General features: G+C 40.5%; 1 protein-coding gene across 8 annotated transcripts in view; it reads left to right on the forward strand.

Moving 5' to 3' along the window:
• Window positions 1-381: 381 nt before the first annotated feature.
• The window catches only part of YAP1 (Yes1 associated transcriptional regulator), a 93,980-nt gene continuing 77,635 nt past the window's right edge, over window positions 382-16,726 (forward strand). For 4 of the 8 annotated variants that reach the window (XM_057370813.1, XM_057370816.1, XM_057370815.1 and 1 more), the window contains exons 1-2: window positions 384-945; window positions 3,786-4,033. In XM_057370813.1, the coding sequence (XP_057226796.1) occupies window positions 622-945; window positions 3,786-4,033 (572 nt within the window). In that variant the 5' untranslated portion in view covers window positions 384-621. Of the gene's footprint in view, window positions 946-3,785; window positions 4,034-16,726 lie in introns of all 8 variants that reach the window. The other 4 variants (XM_057370820.1, XM_057370818.1, XM_057370821.1 and 1 more) reach the window with 2 other exon arrangements.

The raw sequence follows: 16,726 nt of genomic DNA on the forward strand, positions 1-16,726 counted from the left end.
SGCGGAGCGGCCTCCTGGAAGTTGGGAATAGAAGTTAGGGAGGGAAAAAAAAGTTCTGGTTGGCGGCAGCGCTCCGTGGCGGCCGAGAGCGGGCGGGCAGGCGGGCGGCAGGCGGGAGAGGCGCGGGCGGGCGCGCAGGAGGGGCGGTGCGGTGCGGGCCGGGCCGCGGGCGGAGCGGGGTCTGGGGGCTCCGAGCAGCGCCCCCCGCGCCCCCAGACCCCCGGGCCAGAGGAGGTGCGGGCGGGCGCGAGCARGAGCGCTGCGAGCACGGGCTCCCTCGCTCGGATACGGTGCGGGCGGGCTCAGGAGGGGCGGAGCCGGCGGCGGAGAGTGATTCGGGCGGGCGTAACTGCGAACTTTTGTTTGGTGTGTTGTGTGAGTTAGTTTCCGCCGCCGGGACAGAGGCGCCGGCCGGGCTGGGCCGGGCTCGGGGAAGCGCCGCACGGTCAGAGTTGTTTTGCCAGTTGCCGCGGCCGGGTCGGCTTCTCGACCGAGGGGTGAGAAGCGTCGGCGACAGCAGGACGAGCCCGCGGCCCGGGGATCGGGGCATGCGGGACTGGGAATCCGGGCTCTGAGCCGCCGAGCCCCGCCAGGGAAGCGCCGGGGGGTCCCGACGGAGCCATGGATCCTGGGCAGCCTCAAACGCAGCAGCCGCCGCAGGCAGCGCAGCCCCCGGCCTCGCAGCAGCAGCAGCCGCCGCCGCAGCCCCCGGGCGCGGTGTCGGGGGCCCCGGCCGGCGCGGCGCAGCCCCCGGGTGCGGGGCCTCCTCCGGCGGGGCACCAGATCGTCCATGTGCGGGGCGACTCGGAGACCGACTTGGAGGCGCTATTCAACGCCGTGATGAACCCCAAGGGCGCCAACGTGCCACACACGCTGCCCATGCGGCTGCGGAAATTGCCCGACTCCTTCTTCAAGCCGCCCGAGCCCAAGGCCCACTCCCGCCAGGTAAGGGGGAGGGAAGGAGGGGGCCCGCGCCGCGGGCGGGGGGCGGCGCAGCCGGGCCGTGCTCCCCGTCCCCGCCGCCCAGCTCCTCCCGGGGGAGGCGTATGGGGGAGGGGGCCGGAGTGGGAATCCGCGGGGCCGAGTCGGACGGGGGGCGCCCGGCCGGGGCTGTCGGGGCGCTCTCTGCCGCCCCCACACCCCTTTATTTGTTCTTCCCCAGGGGTAGGGCCGCCCCCCGTGCCCCGGGACGCCGACGGGGCCGGGGCCGGGGCTGGGAGCACAGCAGGAGGGCGGGCGAGCGCTGGCCCCGTCCCGGTCTCCAGCGGGGCCTCGAACTCCACATCCGCTCCTTGGCTTTCTCGGCCTCACCGGGAGGGCGGYAGTGGGGGTGAGACCCTAAAACTTGGGTGAAAACGCTTTGCTTGGAATTCGCTCTGCGGTCGAATTCCCTGCCCACTGTGGAGGGGGGCGACGAGGTGGTGCCAAACCTACACTCCCTCGCCCCGTCAGACAATAAATATGGATGTGACTTTTCCACCATTTCAGCACGGCGCTGGCTCGAGTAGGATTAACCCCCCACATACGCACGCACGCACATCCGAAGTTGATTCCCGAGCCAGACGCCAGGTCTGACGGCGTCCCGGGTCCAGGACAGCGGCGGCAGCCTGGGAGCGGGGCTCGGAGCTGTGGGGCCTCGGCCGGCCCGGGGGAGGGAGGGAGGGAGGGAGGGATGGATGGATGCGGGGCAGGGCCGCGCAGGGAGCGGGGGAGGGATGCGGGGCAGGGCTGGGAAGGGGGCGGGGCAGGACCGGGGGGAAGGGGCGATGCGGGGGCAGGGCCGGGGAGGAGCTGGCTGGGGGATGCGGGGCAGGGTCGTCGCTCGGCCTCCGGGAGCGTTTGGTCTTTTAGCAGAGGGACGGACTTTTGTACCAAGACCTAGCTGCTGATGCGAATASGAGCGAAAGCTAATGCTATTACCAACTTTTTCGAAGGAAGCTGCGCCTACCTAGTCGAGTATTAYTAAGTAATGAACTTTGTTGCTAAGCTATAAAATAAGTTTTATCAATGGCTATTGTCACTTTATCTGTGTAGCCAGTAAGAGTGAAGCTCGYTGTGTGCTGGTGCCTGGTACCCGTGTTGTTCCATTATTAAACTTGCATTTTGAGCGATTTATAACTTAAGTAGTTCATTCCAGGCTGAACCTTGGCGCATACTCTCTCAGCCTAGGAGTTAATTCATTTTCCAAATACTCAAAAAAGCAGTCTGGCTTTCGTATAGGAAGACYGAAAAGAAATTTGAAAGGGGTGGTGCTGGGCTGCTTCTGAGTTGCAGACCTTTAATAACATACTGAAATCCAACAAGGAATAAGGGATTTATGTATAGTCTTCTCCCAACTTGTGCAAATCTCATTGCAGTTCCATCTGATTGGGTAGACATCTAGTACTTGGTGCTGTGTCTTGTTAAATACAGTAACTGCAGTTAAATAGCTGTTATGTTTGAAATGCATTTAACGTGTGATGGTCATACAACTTTTGGTTGTACTTTTAAAGCTTAGTTTTATATTCCTTGTGTATGTTAGTCTTCATCTGTAAAGCATATTTAGTTAGATCACTTTGTACCTTATACCATTTGGTGGTTCCTAAAACATAAACTTGAAATTCAGCTGAAGCAAGAGAATAATTTGCTTCATTGTGGACTGTCTTTTAGTTTAAAACTGTTTTCATTTTGCCATTTAGTTTAGTTCTGCTACATAAACATTCTGCTTAAAGAAAAGGTCTGTATTTCATGTAAATCTGTGATTCTCAGGAATTAAAATATTGCAGATTTTCTTGATTTACAATATTTTAATCTGTTCTTGTCTATTTTGTTTGAATGTGAATGCAAACTAATTCCACGTGTGCTTGCATACAGATGGRATGAAGCAAAACTGTATGTAAAAGCATGTTAAGTGGGGCTTATATGGTGCAATACCTTGTGTAGAGAGGTGTGACCAAGGCTGAKAGATGCATCTCATTATAGGTGTCARTGTTGTTCTGGTCTGTCTATAAAACCAGTTAATWGGTCAATATATTTTTAAAAGCCATTTTTACTTCAATCAAGTTTTCAGAACTGCCTTTTCTGTTCTATGTTGGGCATGTATTTACTACTGGCAAGGAYGTTCTCTGTACTTGTGACTGGTGACTCTGATGAATGAGTTTGTGAGTCATTTCTGATTGACTGGTTCAACCGTTGAAGCTTTGCATTCGATAAAGCATGGACAGATTCTTTATACCCTTAGAAGATTGAGTTGCTAGGAAATGTTACGTTCAGTCGTCTTGTATAGGGTTTTTTTGGTGGAATTTGTGAGTCTTTCTCCCCTGTAACTCACTGCTGCCGGTTGGCATTTTGCTATTGCTTTTCTCTTTGTAATCTTTTAAACCCCTATAGGGTAGGGGGAGGAGTGTGCATGCCCTTGAACCCCCACACCTCCAGTTGAAAAGGAGAGTGGGAAGTTAACTCTTCCAGCAGAAAGTGGGTGTGATGGTAGTGAGTGGGTGCAGTACAGTACCAAACCACTCAATGTGCTGGATGAGGTCTGCTGGCTGCAGTTTTCAGAATAAAGCTAAGGGCTCTCAGCACATACAGTTAATATTTCTTGACTTGCACAAGGGCTTTTGTTATGCTAATTAACCAAACTATTCGGAGGCTTGCTTGAACAGTAACAACTGGAAAATGGGCAKAGGTATAGAACAACTGAGCTATGAGTTTCTCCTGAAACGTTCATTTAAAGTGAAATGCCTTCTGACAGCTGCATTTCTGCTGAAATACAGGAATCTTAATGGAAATAATTTCACTCCTGGCAGGCCAGCACTGATGCCGGGACAGCAGGAGCCCTGACCCCACAGCATGTTCGAGCTCATTCCTCTCCAGCATCACTGCAGCTGGGAGCTGTTTCTCCAGGGACACTTACACCCTCTGGAGTAGTGGCTGGACCTGGAGCTCCATCATCTCAACATCTCCGCCAGTCTTCTTTTGAGATCCCTGATGATGTACCTTTGCCACCAGGTTGGGAGATGGCTAAGACGCCATCTGGACAGAGATACTTTCTTAAGTAAGTAAAATTTCTTTTCAATTCACTGTATCTCTGGCATTTTTAGTTGTTATATATTTTGTTTTTACAACTTTAGGATTTTAGTAAATACCATTGTGTTTAAAATAYGTATTTTTGAAAACATGTTCCTGATTTTAAGCAGGGGCCCTATCACTTCAGTACTTCTCCCATATCAACTGTGCTGTTTCTAAAAACTGTATGGTACTCTGTGAGTATTTGTACTATCATAATCCTAGCTAAAAAATATCCATTATATTATATACTAAAAATCAATTGAATGAGCATAATGATTCTTAAACAGTGAGGCTTTTAGATTTGCTGAATATTATCAGAGATGTCATGCAGGTCAAGATACATATTACCTCATTTTAATAATAAAGATGTAAAAAGCAAATTCCAGAATTTCTAATGTTGTTTCGTATTCCTAGAGCTGTAACTTTTTCACACAGTAAAATTAGTATCACCTTTTCTAGAACGGAAGACAAGTTACACGTGTCATCCATTTGACACTCAATACATCAGGAAGCATTTTCTTTTATCATAGTTTACCCTCAAATATTTTAACTATAATTTGGACTTTTTACTTAACAGCAGGTCCCYAAATAACCTATTTTATGCCATTTGCAGGATGGGGAGAAGTAACACTGTGTTACTTATGTATCTTTATCCCTATCTTTCTCACTCAAACATTGCRATTAATATGTATACCTGATTTAAGTAGTTGTGCTTGTACCTTCAAAAACTAATTTACGTTGTCTACAATGAAAATTGAACTTGAAACATCTTAAAAATGTTTCTTGTTTCTGTAGCAGTGGTGTTYCCATACAGAGAAATTAGCTAATTTTTTTCAGCCATTCAGAGATTGCAGTAGTGGTCTGAGATTATGTGAGTCTGAGAGTTCCTTTTTGAGAACAATCACTCTCTATTAGAAATGTGMAAATAAGCATTTAGCTATAGATGTGATATTTTCTTTGTGAGGTTTAACAAATCAGTGTGTTCTAGAATATGAGCTCTTCAGCAGGCACAAGTAGAAGTATTTTTTGAACTGTGTAAGTTTATGCCATTTGAAAACTGTAGCTCATTGGATCTTGAGGAAAAAACAGAATGAGTTTTGAAATGAAAAACACAATTTTGTTTTGACTGTGTTAGTGAGAGCTCTTAAAGAGCAGCTTGTGAAGCATGAAAAATATATACTTCATTTTGAAGTTTTACCTCCACAAGTGTTTGCGTTTTTTTGTCAATTTTACAGTAAACGAAAGCATTTAAGAGGTGAAAAATGTCTTCCTGCTTTTCTAATGAGTTTTTTTCAATTGTGCAATTCAGGTGAAATCAGTGAAAGATTTATTATTGGAAAGCTTTTTCTGCAGTTTGATTATTACCACAAAAATCCTGCCTTTTTCTTCTGCAAGTTTTTTTGTCCTTTCTTGGTGTCCTGGTATCCATTTCAAAGGGTCAGATTTCAGAAAGAACAATAAAGAGCCTGAGACTGGAAAGTACACACAAGTCTGGCAAACTCATCTGCATGAGCAAGATCGTTTGTTCTCAAGCAGACATCCAAAGTAAATGATTGAAAGAGCTGCTAGCTGTGAAGGATGTGTCTTGAAGGGGAAAGGAGTGGAAACAAACCCCAGGTTGTTAGGAAGAAAAATAAAGGCTGTACTTTTTGAACCTCTCCCTGCTGGGTCACATGCTGACCTTGGGAGATTTTAAACAGTGTAATGGGCTGTTTCCTTTTGGCTTYCCTTGGTTGATGCTGTAGCATGGGAGAGTCTATTGAGGACAGCTCTGTTCACACTTGAAGAACATTTGTTCATAAAAGATTGCTTAATACGATCTACAGGTGAGATYCACCAACTTCATTGGAGTTTGTTAAGATTTGTAAAAAGCATATAAAGTACTAGCAAAATGCATGCTCTTATGTGTGGAAAATCCAAAGAAATGTAAGTTTCTTTTTGGTTAGCAAGTTTGTATACTAGAAGTTTTTAGTGAGTTCTATCTCACACCTACAAGCCCACTAAAACTCACACCTTGCCTGGTTATACCTTAAACATCTGYTTGAAGTGTGAGTACTAAGATTTCTGATTCTAAATGCATTTAATGTGATTCCTTCTACCATATGGAGATTTTTGGTGTCTATTCCAAGTGTTCAGCTTTTTTTTCTGCTTAGTTGCATTGCACTTTGTTTCCACTTGCTCTGTTCTTTAGCCACTCCATGAACAGTCTGGTAATCAGGCTTTAGAAAGATCTTTGCAGAATAGGTAACAATATTAGATTTTTTCCAGATGTCAGTAAGCCTTATGGTTATAGTTATCATAATATGCTGCAGTGCAAAGAGATTAATATAAAATTGAATACCATACTTAATACACTCTGGAATTACAATCACTTCCACTAATCAGTGGGTCAAGCACTGCAAATATAGTAATTTGTGCAAAGAAATCGAAATAGTGTATATGAGAGATAAAATACTTAATCATCTGTGTGAGTGTATATATGTATAGAGAGATGCACAGAGTTACTTGGCCAGGTATTTTATATACACACCCTATGTATCCACACACATTAAAAGAAGGTGAGTGTGGTACTGTACAGTCTGAACCAGAGCWACTCTTGTAAATTAGTCTGTCATCTGGATAAGTAGACTCCCCTGTGTATGCATGCCSAGCATATGATTTGCCAGAATTCGACTCATTAGCATTCATCTCACAGTTATGAGTCGTACTGCTGAGTTTAAATTTCCATTAGCGATGATTTTGAGCAGTGGGTTAAGGCCTGATTACTATACAGTTGGTAAAACTTTTTTTGATATTTTTTATTGATACTGCTCCTTCAATGGAGCTCATAAGTTCAGACTTGCCTGGTTAGTGAGTGGTCACATCTGAGTCATCTCTCGCTGGTGTGCGGTATCTTTAGCCCATTCTTAAATATACAATAAAAAAGCCAAGCTTGGTTTGTGTGGTGATGTCAATTGCATTGCTTTTTAACCGCTTCCTGTTAACCAGCTGCTGCTTGACATTTCAGTGAACTGTGCAGAAAGATTGGGGATCGCTCTTGAGGCAAAAGATAATGTGCTACTGCAGTAGCAGACAACAACTTGCAGAAAGAAAAAACAAATTTTGCTCAGTTTTAGAATTACTCTTGTATCATTTTAAATTAGAGTTATGCTTTTAAGTCTTACAAAGCTGGTGTAATACCTCTTCTAATGTTGTAGTGTGAGGAAAACTTAACTGATTGTCCGGCAAACAAGTCTTGTAATTATTTTTCGTACAGGAAGTAGTTCTTGCAAGCAGTTTATCAACAACTTCCTATTTTTTTTCTGTGAAGTGTTGAATGACTTCCTGAAGGGAGGCCAAGGTGGTTTTCATTAGTGTTTGTGGGTGTGTTTGAGGTGTTTATCCRTCTGGTAGAAAAAAAGATTGCTGTTACACATTTCTCATGTGTTCCATACAGAGGTATGGCTTCGCATGTTATGAAACCAAATAGTTYTGAGACAACAGGGAAGTTTGTTGCTATGCTTTTTGTTTTTTGGGTTTTTTTWAATTTCCTCATGTCACCGATGAAAAATATCCAGTGATGMTGTTAAATTTCTCTTGCATCCCATTTTTGCCCCTGACTGGAACTACCCACTACACCAATATCCTCTCCTCCCCACCCCATCAAAGTAATCTTAGTCTTCAAGGGCAGAAGATGTTCATTGGAAAAACTGCAGCCACAGCTGCATATTTTATTSGTACTTTAATTTACTGTGGAGGTACGTATTTGGAATCATCAATATGACTTCTTGTGTTTATAATTCTATAGTTCAGGCAAGTTGGTCAGTAAAAAAGCAGTATTGCTGGAAAACAAAACTGCTGCCACTGGTTTTGATTGGTTTCTCCACTTGTTGAAGATCTTTGGTTGCTAAGTTTTATTTGTAGTMTGTCAGGTTATTTGCATTTTTATATTGATGATTTGACTGTTACAGAAAATACTCAAAAAGATCAAAGATYTACCTAGAAAAAGCCATGAAAAAAATGGCACTGTGGACACTGTGTGTTTTGGAACATAGCTAAAGGAAAAATATTGGTTAAAACACTTCCAAAGGAAAGCTTGCTCTGGTATGTTTTTGACAATTTAAACTAAGGCAGTCATATGCTACTGAGTATATATTTTTCCTTCTGCCTCTTAGTTGGAAGAGTCTTATGAAAGAAGAATAACACAAGCTATTTTGAATTCTCAATTCTGCTGAAGATTTTGGTATCTTTGAAAGGGCCAAGGAAGAATAAGGGCAAATCTGCGTCATTTGTGTTAGTGCTGGAACTGGGCATTAGTGAAAACAATGGCACACATTTTCTTGTGTTTGGTCAATGATATCCATGCATTAAATACTCTGCTATACCAAATGATTTTGTAAGGCTATTTCAAAAAGCAGTTTAGTACATATGATTTCAGGTGAACCAAAAACGTATCCTGTGGTTTTCACTGATGTATTTTCTTTTTGTTTATAAGCATATTGACATTTATTACCCTCAGAAGAAAATAAAACTGGGGAAAATAAAGCATCTGTGATACCTAGTTGAAAGTTGATAATTAAATTATCTCTGAGGATTTTTTAAAATTAGTTGTTGATCCATACCTTTCTTCTTCCCATGGGTTTTGTCTTTTACAAATCTTTCATAAAACCTTGGTGATTTATAGTGTCTTGTTTTGGGTGTATATGCTTTTAATATGTCATACTGCTTTATGGCACTGCTTTCCTATCTTCTGAATTAAATTTGAGATCACTTTTATCTTACTGATGATCTGAAAACTTTATTATGTTGAAAGCTGTAACTGTGACCAAATCTTAACCAGTCTTTTAKAAGTAAAAATAGTAAAGTATGTCAGAAGAGTCTTCTGATACAGGTTTAATCTGAATTTTGTGTTTAAATAAAGATTCTTCTGCAATTATGCTTATTAAAGATTTCATCTGGTTATATTTGATTCAGAGTAGTAGCATTAAGCTCTAGGGGTGCAATTACACTGCTGTGCAACTACTTCTGTTGTCTGAGGTCTTGGCTTCTAAAGACAAACAACAATTTTATATAAATCAAGATGAGTGTATTCTGGATTTTTATCCTTTTGCCATTCTTCTTCTCAATRTGGAAGATGGCAAAGAATTACAGTTGTGGGGTTTTTAGTAGTCATCTGGCTTGTAGCATAGGATAGTCTGTAACCTGTCAGTCATATGATGGARATTCCTGCTTGATAGAAAGCAGTAAACTAATAAAAGAATGTTCATTGGAAAATTCCCATGAACATAAAACCGGGCACTACTACACCATATTTTTTCCAAAAGTTTCTAATGGGTAAATGCTACTGAACTGATCAGTGGCATGTTTGGGTAAAATCGTGCTACCTTTCAGAAGATTCATCTCTTACTCTCTTATCTTTCTCTTTCTGGAAATTAAAAAAACTTGGAGCTTTAAAATTTGGAATGTAAAGCCACCATTTATACTTTGCTCAATTTCCCTCTGCAATTGTGGCACAACAGCTGCAAATTTTTAAAAGCTGACACAGCAAGTTGTATTTTTCACTCAGTTTGGTTTTAGACTAAACCCTCAGAGAAAGTAACTTATTAGCACTGGGAATGCTGAAATATTTAATGTTAGGACCTAAATTAGGTCACATGTAAAATTAAAGCAGAGTTCCTGTGGCTCTCAAAGAAGCATTTTCACATGTTGGATGTAAGTACTAGGGGGATGATGCCCAGGASGGCAAGATGTGTTGCTCAGGGCTGAGGTACAAAATTAACTGTTAAAACTAGCCTGAGTTAAAAGCAGTCTTCATTAAGACAAGACACCTTTCCTCTGCAACCACCCAAAGAAAAAAAAACAACAAAAATAAGGTAAACAGTAATAGAGATCTGTCAGCCAGAACTAGGGATGTTTGTCTTCTTTTTATATGTGGCCAGAGCACTGCATGTGTTTATCTTCATAGCTGGGAACAAATTCAGATGATGTAATTAGATTTAGTKTAACATTTTAAAACCGGTATCTGCTCAGTTCTTGTATTAATTTGTGTCCTTATGTTTTTATACATTTCAATATATTTGCATGTACTGTTTGTACTGTTCTTATATACCTGTGCAGTAAAACTCAGTAATTGTGGAAATTGTTCCTTTTTTAAGGTGTGTTTTTTTCTTTTCTACCCACCCCCCCAAACTGTGAATGATTATATAAAGGCTAATATTTACCTGACTCAGGTCAGGTTTCTCATGTAAATTCTAAAGAAAATTTTACTTGTTTGAATGTAGGAAATTTACAGGAGATTCCTGTGAGTAGCAGTCCTCTGGTGGGTGCCCCTAAGATACSGGCAGGGTACCATGTACTTGGCACAAGAAAATGACACAATTGTCTCTAGGGGGAATTTAACAGCATGGGCATTAGCATGATGGGAAATACATTCTTGGGGGAATGTTAACAAATAGATGCCATGTACTGGCTGGACACAAGTCTCCCAAACAGTTTGCAAAACCTAATTTTGATGTCAGGCTCTGTTGGGAAATTTACCAGATGAACCATACTTTGTGTTAAGTATTTGAATCGGAGTCTACAATATGGGGGAAATTTGTTTTTAATACAAAACCAGTACCTTTTAGGTGTTTTTTCCTAAATAAAACYGGAGTTTTGTTTGGAGAACAAAAGTTTTCGTAAGACATGACTAAGCTGTGTCACTGTTTCATGGCCTCCTGATGAAGTGCTTCTTGGAGTCTGTTTTCTGGGATTCACTCTGCTGCTGTTTCGTTTGGCTTTTAACTAAGTTACTTCAGGCTGTGTTTCAGGCAAGTATTCTAAATTGCTGGTTAAGTCAAGGTAATAATACAAAGCTGCCTTGTAATAAGACTTTTACCAGTATACTGCCTGTCAGTCATGCCAGTTGCTAAGGAAACAAAGCTGTCTTGAAAACAGTCTTGGACTTTGCTTTAATTTTGCTAATGAGACTTTGCTGCGTCATAGTGAAAGACCCAGATCCCTTTTGTTGAGTCTCTGACGTGCTGTTTGGTAACGTAGATCAGTGTTAGGGGTTCAGTATAGTTACTGATTATTCCACTGGGGTTGTGAAGCCAGTTTTTTTCTGCTGAATTGTTTTATAGGAAAGTGAAATAAAGGTCATTTACTATTGCTACTTTATCTCCAGTGAGTTCTGATTTATCGAGAACTTTGTTGGAAGTCTGTCTGCACTGCACACATTCGTTTAAATAGCATTACAACTTTAAGGATGTCTTTTGCTTTCCGATTCCCTTGTTGCAAATAAACTTTTGGCTTTAGTGGATATATTCTCAAGTTAGACATCTATGGCTGAATAAAGCATCTGAAAGCAAAGAAGCCCAGGTTTACAGGCAAAGTGGAATTCTTTGGGTAAAGGAAATAAATGCAACTCACAGGTATAATTTCTTATTGGATGTCAACTTCTCAGGGTTTTTTTTTTTTTTTCTAATTTGTTGTAATTATTTGAAAAGCTTGGTTGGCAAGTCCTCTGCAGTTACTTTGAGGCAACATTTTATGTAGTCTCCTCAGAATGGTGAAAAAAAGAACAAAAGAGAAATTTCTTCCTGTGTCAGCTAACTGTGCTGTTTGTATGGTTAATATGGTTCAGGCACCCAAATGTTCAGTGAACACATAATTCAGTAGTGATTTTTGTTTACAAAGCCTTTGTCACTCTCAGAGCAGTCAGCTTTGCATGAGTTAAGGATATGAAATAAATATACTTGAAAAGGTGTAGTCTGATATATTAAAGGCTGTAACAAAGTTGCTTTGACGGGTGTTCTGTGCCATCTTTAGAGACCATTTTTGTATATAAAAGAAAAACATGTTTGCAGAAAAAAGAAATACTGTGCTGTAACTGGAGTTTAGGTGTCCAATGACTTCTGTGATGGTATTTGGGTCATGATGAATTATATCCATTTAACAGTCAAATGTTTTAAATACATCCAGTTTTCAGCGAAAACAGTTAATAGTATATTCTGTGGTTACAGGCTTTTGTACACAGGAGCTTGACTAAGCAAAAACTGCCTATGTTCTATTTTGTGTATGGATAGAGTTTTGAGAACTTTTTATTATGCTGCTGTTGACAGAATTGTTATCATCAGTATGGAACTGTGTTTCATTTTTATACCTTCTGTCTCTAAGCACGTGCACATTGCATGTGTATATCACTGAGTTCTGGCTAGTGAGTATAACATTTCAACTGAAATAAGCATTCTCTTTCATAACTTTTATTTCAGGTTTTCACTTTTTATGAGATTTTAATTCTAAAACTAAGCACACCTAAGATTTTGGAACCAAATAATTAGTAAGTAACAGAGGGCAGGAACTTTCAGATTTGTAGTGTTATAACTGTAAATCTTTATGATTGTGAGCGTTTGGGTTTGTCTTTTTTATTTCTTCCTGTAATGACTAATAACGGGGGAAAAAAAATCTATTGGATATTTAACAATATCCTGGTAATCTGGACATTGGAATGGACATTAGGCRTAAGGAAGAGAAAACATGGAACAGACCTTAGCACTAAAGTTAGTTAAGAATTAACATTTTAGCATTCTTTTAACATCAAAGGAAGTCTTAATTTCATGCTTCTAAAAAACATTTGAAGTTCATAATTTCCCAATTTTTTATTATGCTGTATCAGGTAGGTCCTGACATGWTCAGCTTTGTGTTATGCACATTTGATGAAAAACTTGGATGGTTCATTGTTTTCTTAATGAATTAAATTTCATTTGTATGTGGCAAGTATCCAGGAAAAAAAAAATCAATAAATCAGTTTCATAATTGTGGTACCAATTTTCCAACTTTCAGTTTTAATGTTGCATTGGAGCAGGGAGCAGGGAAGTGAAGGGGGTTGCTTTTTTTTTTTTTTTTTCTTCTGGTGCAGCTATTTGTGTAGCTTTTGCTGACAGCTGCAATTTGAATCCTGTTTATGCTGTGATGGTGAACAACTCAGAGATTGTGTATGAAATTTGATTGATTCCTTTGCTCTGCAATCCTGTTAAAGTATATGTTCCTGTCTGTGCCAAGCTTTTTACCCTTTTAAAATGGCCTCAAATGTTGGCTATCTGAAACCTAAGGGGGAGAATTTTAAGTGGTTTACAAGCCAAGCTGCCACCTAACTTAACAAATAGTTGAGGGAGTTGAAATAAAGTGAAAGTTGCTGACTTTTTGTTATGGGTAAATTTTGTGTAGATCAGTTTATAGGAAGAAGTCTTTTTTCCTCACAAGAAACTGCTGAGCTCTTTGTTTAGTGTGTGCAAACGTGCATGSATATTGTATGGAATTTATTTCAAAGATAGGAGATTCTGGTTTTGATGTTTCTTGCTCTGCCAGGATCTGTGCACAATACACCTACAACTTTGTAAAATTCTTTATTTGAAAGATATAAGCCAATCTACAATTTCGCTAATGCATGGAGCCTTTCATTTTTTAACTAGCTGCTATAACTAACTTCTCTCTGATTTCTTCTGATAAATATATTTGATTGTTATTGCCCTTACCTGCAGCTGGGACATGAACTTTCCAGACCTTAGAATACTTTACTGAAGTTTATAACAACTGTATGTTGTTAGTAACAACTATGCAACCATTTAGTTACACACCCACTGTCAGTTAACATTGTTGAGCCGCAACTRCCATATGCAGGTATTTATGCATCTAGTCAAACTGCAAGATACACTTTAGACAAAAGATGTTCTGTTATTGTATATAGGATGCAGTTCAGTTCTGGASTTTCAGCTAAAAATTTTGTCTATTCTACAAGTTGGAGAAGAATAAATAAGATGAAAATCCTTGTAAGCAAACTCCAAAAAGTTTTATTAAATTAATATATACAGACTGCAGTACAGTAGCAACTGGTGCTGTCACAATGTGCTTCATAACACAATCCTTWCATTTGCACTTCATTGGGACTAGTAGGTTTTCATTTAGGTTAGTATAAATATTTTATACTATTTGAGGCAAGTATTCTGCTAAAGAAAAARCATTTATTTGTCAAAGCTATTAGGCTGTTTAGCTCACGTTGATGCCCAGCATTTTAGATTACTCTAGTGGCTCCTACGGCAAGGTTGGACTGCAGAATCAGATGATAGTGTGTTGTTTATCATAGAGGTATCTTTCTGAGTAACGTGTAATTATCAGGTGAATGAAAAAAAAACAAAAGAAGATATGTGATAGATGTGGAGATAAAAACCAGCAATACTGGCAGTAGGGATGCARTAGAAGTAGCTGTGCTGTTGTCCCTTAGCCTTGACCTGCTGTTCTTGAAATATTCAAGATGTTCAGTTTTGAAATGTAGCACCTGCTGTKCCCTGCCAGCAATGCTTTTGTAAGAAGCAACATTTGAAATTGCTTGAAATTGCCCTCAAACTGAGTCTGAGTGCCTGTCCAAGGTAGCCATCTTTTTGCTAGTAGTGTTCATGAGCAAATTTCTTGGAAAGACTTAAAGGAGGGCAAGCATACACTCTTCAAGGAAGTACTCTTCTCTGAAGACCCTCCTGGTTTCCAGTTGTTGTCCAAGACTTCTCCTGTCTCCCATTGAGGCCATGGAAGCTTTTAGCATTGGCTGCATGCTTTGGCAAGGAGTCTGTYAGGTTGTCTGTCTACTGCATGCAGAAATGCCTTTTATCTCTTCTAAGCTTGGCTCCCATAAGCTGCATGCAGTGGTGCCCAGTTCTTGCTTTGAAAGTGACAATGAACAGTTGGTGCGTATTTGTTCTGCTCAAGATTGCTGTCTTTTCCTCTGGAAATTCCATCTTTTGAAATTTGAAGTGACCTAACCTGCTGGGTCTTCATGGAATAGCAGCTTTTTTCAGTTATCCCTGCAACCCATCTTTTTCATATCCTTAATTCATGCCTTTTCCAATTTTTGTTATTTTTCAGATGAAGGGTGAGAAGTGTTACACAGCATTCACCACTTTGAACCTTTCATCATTCAATAYTTAACTTATTCTTACCGCCACTTGTACTTTTATTTTATTTACTTTCTTTTCATCATCAGTTCTTTGCAATTAGCAGTTGACCAAAAGTAAATTTGTATCAGTGGGGAGCTGTAGTGCTGCTGCTACTTCCTCTTAGGAAGATTCTAGTGCATAGGTCCTCTATGTAAGTTTACCAGAGTCATACCTCTGGTGCAAGGGCAGCTGATTCCTCCTTCCTAGTGCTGTCTGTGTGTTTTCTTGTTTATAATTTCTTATTGGTAGCTGTTTGTTCTTGTTATATCAGGAACATGATACATGGATACATGTTGTATCCTTTTGCTGTAGCTTCCTTTTGTTTTTGTAAAAACCAGCAGTCCTTACTGTTCCTAATCAGATCTTGTAGTCATCTGTCTCTGAAGCTTAGTGCCTACTGTGATTGCTGTGCCTCTGGAAGCCAAGCCTGCTGTATGAACTTTGGGATGCAAATACTTCTGTTGGTGCATTCACCTTGAAAGAGAAAGGTCATCTGCACTTGCTTTTGACTTAGATTTGGGAACTGCTCCAACCAAAAGGAAGTATGCTGGTGTGATAAAATGATGTGTATGTGCTATAAAATACTGGAGCAAGATTAATTTTTAGAACAAAATATTTTGTGGATGATAGTATGCATGTACTAAATTACCTACTAGATGTGCTAGACTTACTCAATGTATTTAGGTCTTCAACTGAAAGGAAATGTAATTAAAGAAGTGAGCAGTGGCAGTGTATTTGTAGGATGGTTTATGTTTCTTCATATACTCYATTTCAGTGATGCTGAAAGAATGTCAGTCTCAACCATGTTTTGGAACTGTCATTTGATATTCTGTGTTTTGCTACAAAACTGTTTCTGCCTATGCCATGCCTTACTTCCTAGTATCTGAATATGAGATGCTTACACTGTATTTTTGTGTGATTCAGTATGTCTACATAGTACAACAGTTCAGTTATCAAAAGAGAAGTATTTGGTTCTGCAAGGTTGTGATTTTTTTAATGATYGTCAACCCTCTGTAACTGATTTTGTGATATTGAATATATTGTTTCAAATATGGCAATTAGTAAATAGGTAGTAAGGGACAGTTGTCTGAGTCTGAAAAACACCTGAATAATTAGCTCAGTAGAAGCTTTCTTCTCATACCAGTAAGGTGTGACAAATTCTGCATAGACAGTTCAGCGTTGTTAGGATCTTAGCTGATTGGAAGTTCGAAGAGCCATGAATCTACCAAGTGACCTAGGTGTGGTTTGGATTTTTTTCTCTCTTTTTTCCCCACAAAGTTCACCAACAGCCATTAGTGTCTTTATTATTATCTATCCAGCCTAGTACTTAGTGAAGGTTGGTCATCCATCTGATCTCCTGAAAGCACACAAATGTTGCTAAAGCTTATTCAGGTCAGAAGTAACTGTTGAGCTAAGTATGGAAAACATCCAAGGTTGGAGATCATGTCGTTCCTCCTACTAAAATGGTCCTTCATAAGATGATTTTTCTGCCAAACAACAAAATATCTAGTGTAGCTCCTGGTGGACACAATGATTTTTTAAAGGGGCTGAAGTTTCTATACTAGCAAAAAGAAAAAATTGTCATTCTTTAGGTGGTATTTCCTTATGATTTAAAAAAAAAACAGTTAAGGAAGTTGCTCTATTGGGTTTGCATAGCAAGGTTTTGGTAGTAGGCAGAGCTACAGGGATGATTTCTTAGAAAAGTTACTAGAAGCTTCCTCCATGTCTCACAG

The sequence above is a fragment of the Malurus melanocephalus genome, unplaced genomic scaffold (assembly GCF_030028575.1).
Source record: "Malurus melanocephalus ecotype Western Australia unplaced genomic scaffold, MMel_1.1 scaffold_134, whole genome shotgun sequence".
Taxonomy (NCBI): Eukaryota; Metazoa; Chordata; class Aves; order Passeriformes; family Maluridae; genus Malurus; species Malurus melanocephalus.